The sequence below is a fragment of the Trematomus bernacchii genome, unplaced genomic scaffold (assembly GCF_902827165.1).
Source record: "Trematomus bernacchii unplaced genomic scaffold, fTreBer1.1, whole genome shotgun sequence".
NCBI classification, from domain to species: Eukaryota; Metazoa; Chordata; class Actinopteri; order Perciformes; family Nototheniidae; genus Trematomus; species Trematomus bernacchii.
Window position 1 is genome coordinate 15,943,138 of NW_022988050.1, and position 11,324 is coordinate 15,954,461.

The 11,324-nt window shown below is 40.2% G+C and overlaps 1 protein-coding gene across 1 annotated transcript; it reads left to right on the forward strand.

Annotated features, from left to right (window-relative positions):
• The first annotated feature begins 260 nt into the window (after window positions 1-260).
• Window positions 261-10,691, forward strand: gpr142 (G protein-coupled receptor 142). Its single transcript, XM_034120000.1, has 3 exons — window positions 261-314; window positions 5,719-5,873; window positions 9,470-10,691. Exons 2-3 carry the CDS (start codon window positions 5,735-5,737, stop codon window positions 10,426-10,428), a joined length of 1,098 nt encoding a protein of 365 aa, XP_033975891.1. The 5' UTR covers window positions 261-314; window positions 5,719-5,734; the 3' UTR covers window positions 10,429-10,691.
• Window positions 10,692-11,324: the final 633 nt, after the last annotated feature.

An 11,324-nucleotide genomic window follows, 5' to 3' on the forward strand; every position in this document is an offset into this window, starting at 1 on the left:
TTCTTCCTCAAGTCATCACCTCCACAGATCAGCCCCTCCCTCTCTCCCGCTCCTCGCCCTCTCCACAGTGTCACTCCCCTCTACCTCCTTTCTCCCCTCTCCCTCCGCTCACTCGTTGCAGTGATGAACCAGCTGCTTGGACTCCACTTCTCCTCCTCCTCCTCCTCCCCTTCTCCGTCCTCCTCCACGTCTCCTCAGCGGGTGTCCAGCAGCGATGTCGGGGACTCTGTAGCAGCATTGGGGGGAAGGACAGAGCAGAGGACCGCTCGGGCTGTAAACCAGGTGGAAAGTCGCAGAGAGAACTGGATGTGAAGGTAAGACTGTGAGAGTGACCATACAAAGCCAAATAAACTATTTCCATTCATTGTTTATGCACAAATGTCTGATCTACTCTGTTGTAAAAGATGACATGTTTCTGTTTCTTGTGCAATCAGCGCTGTTACACATCATTTACTTCAAGAATGGTACAAGGTACAGTCTTGTTATAAAGTTATTCAGGGAAGCAGGGTGTCTGGACATACTCACTTCCAATTGTTTAATAATGGGCATTGCCTTGAACTCTGTCTTTTATATTGAGAACATTTATTTATCTCAAGTGTTTTCTTGTTATATGACACCCAGTGAAAGTCACATTTGTCATCATATTAGCCTGTCATTTCTGCCAAATGCACTTCTGGATTATGTCTTCCTAACGAGGATCTTGGCCTTATGGATGATCTTTTAACAGCATCATGATGAAGACATTTATTTGAAGTTGCTACATTAAGATACATCAAAAACCTGTAGTCCAGCTTCCAAAATAAAAACAAAAGTAACTCCTACTTTCTTGGTAAACAACAAGAATGCATCCCTCCTTGTTCCCATGTGAAACACTGATATGTTTGCTGTATGGCCACGCTTGCAGCACCCTTTATCTCCCCAGCGCTGTTGTTTCAGGTGCACGGTCCCTTGATGAATTATTAAGAGGACACAGTGGAGCATAGATAAAGTTCAGTCCAGCTTCCTGGGCACTGAACCCCTGCAGAGCCCCGTCCCATAGCCTCCGGCTGCGTCTAAACCCTGGGAAGAATCTTAATCAGAAACATGCCTCGGCCTCTGATCTGCAGAGCGGTGGATCAGCTGTCCTGGTTAAAGGGACAGTTCTCATGTTTTGTATGAGGACTTATCCATTGTCAGTGTATTGCCTACAGTAGATGGAGGTTGGAACAGCCTACGTTTGGAGAAACAGGCAGGAGTTACCCCATTGAAGATAAGCAAAATAATATTATTTGATATTTGAGCAACCCATTCAAACTCATTTTGACGTGTTGAAGAAGGTAGGACTGCTGCCAGGACAGCTCAGACTACAACAACAGAAGTGGCATCATATGAAAGATATTATCACTATGCTCCTCAGTACTTTTTAGCTTCTCACATAACAATGGTAAAACCTAAGTATACCAGGACAAGGACCAGTGTGTGTTTTCTTAACTGCCTCCAGTAAACATTTTAGTCAGAAGTATTTTATGTAGTTTTTAGTCTTTCATCAAAAAAGATTGTCTAAAGAAATTAGGTTAGGGTTTATTTTTGGACCAGGGTAACAGTTTTATAGTAAAATGTCCAATGATATTTTTATTATTTTAGCTGCCTTATTTTTTTATAGGAGTAAATTGTATTTTTCTTGGAATTTATAGATTGTTTTTAGTTGTTTTCATGTTGGATGTCTAGTGCTTGGTTGTGTTTTCTTGGTACTGTAACAATTGGGAACATTCTTTGTTAAGTGTTGTCACTTAACAAAGAATTTGTCGTTTTTGCTAGTTTTCCTTGGGATAATCCATAATAAAATTCAATCAGCCAAGCAATGCTGCTGAGCAAATGGGCAGTGGCAAAACATATGTGAGCAACCTCAAATAAATCAATATCAGTGTCGATTACATCGCTAAGTAGGTGTATGTTTTTATTCAAATTTGGTTAGCAGGATTACCAAAGTCACGCATAACACATAAAAACTGCAAACAGTTGAGTCAACAGTAGAACAGCAACTCCTGTATTCTGCAAGTACTGTTGGTAATAAACTGAATATGGATCATTTCCTATCCTTTTAGAGTCGACTTACTGTATGTTCTTTTAGGAGGGAGTCTCCAGAGGATTCCGCCTGTTGACACTTGACTGGAGCAGTGCGATACGATTGCCATGTCAAGACCCCTAACTTCCCTTGAGAAAGAAGACTTTAGTGGACTTAATCAAACACCTCTAATGCTCCTTTCCCACTTAAAATCTATAGCACCCAGGGGACTGAAAATGGCGATTAGACGCAGGAAACTTCCCCGAGAATAAAGTGTGATGAAGAGTAAATAGAGGAGAGAGATAACTCTCCCAGCTTCAAGATTTCATTTGCACTTTCAGGATTAAGGAGGATCTCTGCCGGTATTATAGAAGTGGCTGCAGGAATATTGATTGTTCAGTGTAATTAGTGCTCCCTTCTGCTGTGTTTTCGCTGGCAACTTCACAACCTTCTCATTTATAATGATCATCTTTCTTACCCCTGGACCAGAGATGAGGCCTGTGAAGAAGCATGTCCTGTTTCTGAAAGAGGCCGCGCTATACTCCCTTTCTGGTCTGCTAGCCATTTTCCCCATTTTTTAAAGTAAATCTAAGCGGCATTTGTGTTAGAAGGTCATTTTAGTTTATTCAGACTAGGCTTTTAGAATTATTTCCTATTTAATCCTTACACAACTGCTTATTTACTCCATGGAGTAGCGATTTAGCAGCTAATAATGCTAACATGCTAGAACATAAAAAAAGAACATTTTACTGTTGAAAATGAAACTGAATTATTTTCTTTTACTCTTTTCTGACACTTTAAACCACTGACACTTTGACTACTTTCACTTGTTTTACTACTTTTATCAAGCTGCCACATAAGTACGTCTCTAAGGTCAAACATTGTATGTACTGTATGTCTGCTCTAAACCTCCTATGGGAATAGTACTCCTATTAATACTGAATAGGATATCGTATCTCAGCACATGTGATGTTGTTACGTAACCAAGAGTGAAATAGGAGAACGTCTTACAGGTAAACAAGGCAGCAAAAAGCACAATAATAACAATTTGGAAACAGATGCTGCGAAATCTAGGCTTACATCTTTTTGCAAATTCTGAAGAAGTATACTTTTGATGGACTTATTGTAATACTTTGTGCTGAAGGAAACGCTCTGACTTTTAATGTAGATAACTGTGACTGGGGTTAAAAAAAAAAAAAAAGAGGTTAAGAATGATCTGTCAAACTGACCTTTTCATCCAACAAGTAAAAGAAGTTCCTAAATGTTTGTACACCTGCAATTCCATGACATATGTCTAAAGTCAAACATCCAGTCAAATAATTTCCATAACATTCCCATTTTTATCCAGTTTCTTTACACATGGTTTTACAATAACACGCATATCAGATAAAACAATTCAATTCCACGGTTAACATTAGCATTATTTAAAAAAATTGAACAAACAAGACTGAATTTCACACATTTCAGATAGAACAGCTAAGACCTTCATGTGCCTTTGTCTGGTGACGTCAATCAAGGAGCCAGATTTATCAGTTGTTAGATGAGATGTGATGTCTCCTGTGACAAATCTCCCACTCCTGTAGGCCAACTCTGACATGTGAAGACAACAATGCATCATTCTTCCTGATCTCACTTCCCCATCATTCAAAAATATAACTTTAACCATTTTCAGGTGGCTGTTCGCTAACTAATGGCCTGAGTATACTTTACAGACCTTTTTCATTTCAACAAAACAGCATATAGGCTACTTAATTTAGCCGTTTCTGTTGAACTGATTGCTTTCACTACATGACTTCCTGCTATTTTATTGTGAAATGAAATCAGCCAAACACTAGGATATTTTTTCAATTTTATGATCACATTCCAGCTAAAAGTCGGAAAATGCTCAGGTCATATAATCACATGCAGGGATTTTGCACAAATAGCCTTTACTATCACGGTGATTAAATATGACCAACTGTTAGAAGTAGTGATTGCCCCGCTCACATAATGAGCTCAGCTTCACCTATTGGGTGTTTCATGGCTCCACGATGATGTTGACGTTGGTTAAGCATCCACAAATGGTTTGCCAGTGAAAGCTTAAGAGATAACACAGTCCAAATACAGCTTCATGGATGAGTGAAGTAAATTAGGAGAGTAGGCAGAGGAGAGACAGACAGAGAAAAACAGGATGGATGGCTAGCGGGTGAAAAGGTTAGACAGGGAGACGGGACGATAATGACTCCTGTAAGGATGGAGGGGGACAGGGTCATCGCTGTCAGCCCATCTGCTGTTGTGCACCTGCAGTTTAATTGACTGAGTCCAAATGTACCCACTTTTTGTTTTCCACAGTTTGTGTCAGAAAAACAGCAACAGCTCCGTAAAGCAAACATGAATCACGCCACTTATAGTAAAATGCAAGATGCAGAAATAAAAAGCAGGTCATCATCTGCAAAGGTTTGACACTTGATATTGTTGGGTTTCTGTAAATAGTATTATGAAGATTAAAAACCAGCTTCTGTTATGATTAGGCCCTACATTCATTACATTGAATTACATATTTCACACAGTATATACAAGGTTGTCTATATATTGATAGTTTTCTTATACAAGTCTGACCTATTGTCAATGATGAATTGATATTGAATTGTATTTACGTAAATGAAACTTTATCTAAAGACAAGGTGTATTTTAGAGAGTATTGTAGTGTATTTTTAGCCACTTTATTTCACTTGATTTATGGGACTGCAAATTAGAGCTGCAACAATAAGTCAATTAATCCCTCAACAAATAATTCATCATCAATTATTTTGATAATCAATTAATTGTTTGGATAATTTCTCAAGCACAAATGTTAAACCATTTCTTGGTTGCAGCTTCTCAAATGAGAATGATGATTATCTTAATGTTATACACAAAACATATTATTTGGGGTTTAGAGAAAAAAACAAAAAGTGAGGACAACAAGAGGCTCTGTGAAACTGAAGTTTCTTCTTATTTTTCTGATTTGTACACAAATATTAACCGTTTAGTCATAAGATCATTAGAAATATTTCAGATGAAAATATCCTATTCTGTCTTTTGTTGAGACTTGATTTCTAAGGCATGAAAGCATTTTAAATAAAAATATATTTCCTTTGAACTCAAAATATTCTATTTTCAAGCTTCAAAATCTGTATTTGCTCTACCCAAATCCTAATTTAAATCCATTTTAGTATTACAAAGCAATTGTGTCTTTCTTTTCCTTCTGACAAACCCATTTGTGCTAACTTCAGATGAAAAAAAATGTAAAACACAAATGTCACATACAGTATATTGTTTCACTTTTGATAAAGGCTCAGTAATTTACTAAAACAGTTGTGTTTTTATCATTTATTTGCTGGGGACTATTTTCAGCAGCGGAATTTTCCACAATTAGTGCTTTAGTTAGTATTGGTGAAAGCAGCAGGTGTATATGGGATTGAAATAAAAATAAACAGTGTGTGTTCATGGTATTCATATAACAACGTCATCCAGTGTGTCTCATTGATGTGACACAAAACGTATAAACATTTCATAGGTAGTTTAGGCTATCATGGGATTTATTGAGAATAGGAAAACTACAGAAGATCACAATTATTCGTCAGCTTTCCCTTGTTTCCTGCTTTCCTAATGAAAACACTAACTCAGAGTCTCTGTCTCTACTTATTTCCCAGGGGAAGCACCAAGGTCATGATCGACTTGCACAATGTGACAGCGTCCAGCCAACAGGAGCTGGGCCTGAAACCTGAGGAGCTGCAGAAGTCCAAATGTGTCCTGGGCTTCATCCCTGTCATCTACTACAGTATCCTGCTTTGTGTGGGAGTGCCAGGTATGTCTTATAGTGAGAAATGTTTGCATTGTTGTTTGTTAAATTAAAGGTCCCCCATTATACTGTTTTTCATCAATATATATGTCTCAGATATATACAAAACATGTCTCTGAAGTGTTTGGTTCCAAACACCAAACAGATCATTGCAGCATCCCATAAGCCCCTCTGTTTCAGCCCTGTTTCAAAAGTGCTGATTCTGTGTCTGTTACTTTAGATGAAAATAAGGAGCCACTTCCCTCACCCCTCTGAGAGATATTTGGTTAAAAAAGGAGGAAATTCAGGTGATAAGGTGGGCGGGTGTTACCTTGGTTGGTTATTGGCTAAAATTACACAACCCAACACACAGTTTTTGATACAAACAGATCAGGACAAAAAGAGAGCAAATATTTGTTCCTGAAACTTTCAGAATCTCTTTACACAGGCGACACATATTTATGTATAAAAGACATGAAAAAGTGGATTTTGCATCATAGGTGACCTTTAAAGAAAATTCATTTTTTCTTATACCTAGGGGTTTAATATGCCATGGTTTTGAGTCTTCAAAGGCAAGGACCTCTGCTACCACTGCTGTACAATATTAGTGAACTGACGTCCATGAACTCCAGCTATATCTCCTACCAGAAAACATGTCTTTTACGTCAAATATCTTATTTTGTAATTTAGGTAAATGTGCATTTGAGTCAGAATATTAATTGATGTACGACACGATTGTTAATGTTGCATTTGCACTGAATCACAATTACAGTACAGTTCAAATTGCTGCATTGATATCTATTTATAACAGTGGGAACTGCAGAGGACAGAATAAATCAATACACAAGTGAGTTAGAGGTACATTACAGAGCTCTAATGGACCAGTGACACTGTTGTGGCACATGACCAAGCATGAATGGCTCTTTTCACAGGTTACAAAAATCGAATCATCTCGCAATCAGTGTGTTTGAGTCTATGAGTATTTATCCATTCGTCCGTCGCTCCGGCCAAGTGTCCTTGGAATGTATCTGTTTCAAAATGTATCACCTGATTTAAGTGGAAATAAATGTCACATTGATGGACAGTGTTCACCTCGGCATTTTTCTCATTACTGTGCTTCATGCACAAGTCGATGGTGGTGATTTGGTATTGATCCAGCAGAGATTTAGACCAAGTGGTTATCGAAACAAGTCGACGTGTCACCAGAGCATTTGGATGCGTCACTTAATTGTTCCCAAAGGAAAATAAATAGAAAGGCCAAAGGGCAAGAGTCAACAGCTGTATGCCGGAAGGGGTCTTAAAAGACGGGTGATTTTACAGATGCTACAGTGAAAATATCCCGCTGACAAGATTTGAAAAACAGATTGCAGATGCTGTGTAAAAAAGATACTGTGTGGCAACAGTACTGCTATGAATGCATGTTTTCCCTACAAATGCACCATAACCTTAAAATTAACCTGATATGCCACATAATTTCATATGTTTTGCCCCATGAAAGAAATTGAGTTATATAGATATATCATTTTTTGTGAAAGAAGTCGTGAAACTTCCAAAGACTTCTAAACAGAGCTAAACAAGCCAAACTGCAGTTATCACATCTTTAAGCTAGCATGCTCCTAGCCACAGCTAATCTTGGCTACATTTATTCTGTTTCCTGTTTCGCAAAATTTGAGATAACTTCTAAAGAGAGTTAAAAAAGCCAAACTGCAGTTTAACAACTTACGGTTGCATGCTACTAGCCAAAGCTAACCTTGGCTATACACTTATTAGTGTTTCCTCTTTTGTGAAATTTGCATTAACTTCCAAACAGAGCTAAAAACAAGCCAAACTACAGCTTTAGCTAGCATGCTACTAGCCACAACCTTGGCTACATTAAATGCGTTTCCAGGAGTTGAAAATATAAATATGAGCCATATATTCAGGGTTGCCAACTCTCACGCATCTGGCGTGTGACACACGCTTTCACTCTCAATCTCACGCTCTCACGCTGCCCAAACTATTCTCACGCCAAAAACAAGAATACCGAAGACTAGAAACGGTTTTGAAAACTTTTGTAACGTAGTGATCGTCTTCTCAATAGAACATCTTTGATAATGTCTTCTGGCCAATCAGAATCACGATAACGGCGTGGTGTTGTTGCAGGAAGTCCCGACGGAGAATACTTTTGCGGTAGTACAATACATCGATACAACATTACGTGTTGATAGAAATCAACACGTAATGAAATAAGACCCCACGGTTTGATGATTGATAGGTGTGTGGGCTGTCTTTCATTTTGACACACAGAACAATGGGGGCTATCCACCCTTATCCACAATGTAAAGTAATTCACACAGCCTCTTCCCTCTTCTCTCTGTGGAGAAGCAGGTTCAGCTTTCAGAACAAAGTAACACACAACTAAAATGCCATTCATTTTTTTAAATGTGTGGTAATAGATTTATTTATTTTTCTTCTCAAGAGAGGACCAGAATGTGTATTTTATGTTAGTATTTTAAAAAATCTCCTAGGGGAGAATCCCCCCAGACCCCCCTGCAGGGGTTGGGTTTTCAGCATGTCTACTCTTTCACCTGTGGGGAAATTGCAGGATTGGCTCCAGGTCGCCCTTTTTATTTACTACAAGACAAATGTGTCTTTTCATTTCATACAGTTCAATTTGGATTGAGACAGGGAAATAATCTAAACCTCACGCGTGGCGTTTCACTGTCAAGGGGGGCGATATAGCGTGTATGTAATTACATTGCAAATACTGATTTGAGCCCCACCACTGTATGGGTTAGCCCTACCATAGATTACCCAACAAAAATACTCTGGAGCCGCAACTGCCGACCCGTATTGCGCATGCGCAGATCTAAGATCCAGTAGAAATGATAACAAAGTAAAAGTCTGCTGCTTATTGTTCTACTAGGCCAAAATAGAGTCAAAGAGTATATGAGAGTGAGAGTGTGTTAATTAATATATTTGGCAGTTTGGAGTAAGTCTGTAGATTTGTTTGTGTGTGTGTGTTTCATGTAGAGGCCTCTCACGATAATTAATTTTGTTGGATACATTTTCCCGGAAATTATTGCGATAAACGATAATATTGTCGGCACCGTTGTATGACCATTTTAGACCACTGACATAATGATAATATATAATAATAATTCAAGTACATCCTTTCAAACTGCTAGTCACATCCTCATGTAAATGGCAATTTATCGAGGTCAGAAAAGTTATCGAGTTCATTTTTATTTATCGTACTATAAGTCAATTAATTGCTTATCGCGACAGGCACACAATAAAACAGTGGAAACAAACATGTTTGACTTTCATTAGTGAATGAAACTGTGTGCCCTTTATAATCTGTGTCCATTATTGTGTATTTGTATATATTGTATATATATCCTATATATATGCTAAGGTCCCGCTGCTGACACGATAGCAGTCATTTCGTGCGCATATGTGTAATTAAACCGAATTAAACCCATGATATCAAAATCTCACTCCAGCCAGGTACCCAAAGTTGGCAACCCTGATATATTTAAGATCTTAGCGTAGTTTAGCAGAGTAGCGGTAAATGGCATTCTATTTTCTTTTTATACAACACATTTTCTACAACTTTTCCATTATGTCTCTGTTTTTTTCAGTCAACATCCTCACAGCCGTGGCTTTGTCCAGGCTAGCATCCCGCACTAAGAAAGCTCTGTACTACTACCTTTTGGCCGTGACTGCTTCAGACATTCTCTCCCAACTCTTCATCATCTTTGTGGGCTTCCTGCTTGAGACGGCAGTTTTTCACCGAGACGTCCCCATGCTTCTGCTGCACTCCGTCAGCGCTGCAGAGTTTGCTGCAAACCACGCCTCCATCTGGTCCACCGTGCCCCTCACCGTGGACCGGTATGTGGCGCTGTGCCACCCCCTCCTCCACCGCCAGATCAGCTACCCGGCCCGGGCCAGGAAGATCATTGGGGTGGTCCTCGGGTTATCCCTCGTATCGGGTGTGCCCTTTTTCTGGTGGTCGGACATGTGGAGGAATAGCAACCCCCCCACAGCCCTGGACACCGTCCTCATATGGACGCATGTAACTATAATCTACTTCCTGCCCTGCAGCATCTTCTTGTTGCTGAACTCTTTGATAATCCACAAACTGAAGGTCAGGCAAAGGCAGCAGCCATGCCAGGAGGAGGGCGGGTCAAAGATTGCGTCTCCGCGGCTACTTGGAAAAACTACTGCCATGCTGCTGGCCATCACATCTGTGTTCTCTGTGCTGTGGGCCCCCAGGACAGTAGTGGTCATCTACCATCTGTACGTGTCCTCAGTTCACCGAGACTGGCGCGTCCACCTGGCCTACGACCTGTCCAACATGCTGGCCATGCTCAACACAGCTGTCAACTTCTTCCTCTACTGCTTCGTCAGTAAGCCTTTCCGGGGAGCAGTGCGGGATGTCTTGCTGCTCAGGGGGGGCCCACTTTATCCTCGGAGGGCTCTGCCTCACCCGCTGGCCACCACCAATGCCTCCATCTCATCTCTGTACAGTGGGAACACCAAGCGGTCACAGCGGGACTTCACCCCCTTGTCACCTCACAGAGCCAGAAAGCCCTCATGACCCCCGTGCCCCCTTCTCTTAATCCAAAACACCCATCATCCCACGGTCCCCGAGCACTCCTGACCCCAGAGACGTATACACTGCATTCCAGCTAGGACCGTGGACAGCTGCCAGTCAGTCCCAGAGCTTTCTCAAAGGGCCTAAAATGAGCTCAAAATAAGTATGTTTTTGGTATTGTACTATGTCACAGGCTGTTGTTTGTCCACGTAAATCAGATAAGATGACAGCTTATTTGTTTTGTTTTTCAGAAGAATTTGATTTGGTTTGTGCTATTATTTTCCATACAGTGTAGTAATGTGATTTTTGATATTGTTACAATAATGCTGAAAAGAATTACGACTTGTTTTCCTTGGGGTTAATTCAATAGCTGGATCCATGATAAGGACACAGCATAGAAAAATGGAAGGGGGAAAGTGATTATTTGCATGCTGCTACAGTAATTGTAATCCATTCTACCCCACATTTATCATGTCAAGTGGTTGGTTTAATCTACTTTAATTGTACAATATCCACTCTGGAAGCAGCCAACAGGGAGAAATAAGAGTTTTTAACTGGCTGCTATTTCTGCAGTTGTGTAAAGATGCTAAATGTCCAAAAGACAATCCGCCCTGCTGAGCATTGCCAATCGAGCAAAGAAATAGCACTCTGCAGCGCGCTCCCAGGCACAAAAACCCCAGCTGCTAAGGGGTTTATTTTTCATGAAATGCAACTGGATGGAGCCTTAAATTAAAGCTTGCTGTTTAGGCGGCAGGAGTGAAGACCCTGCTCTTCAAACAGCCCCTCCGCTACATCCCCAGCATTGCCTCAGCTCTGGCTAAACAAACCACAGATTAGCCTGATGGTCTGCACAAACACACACATGCGCTCACAAGAAGGTACACACACAGTCATGCATG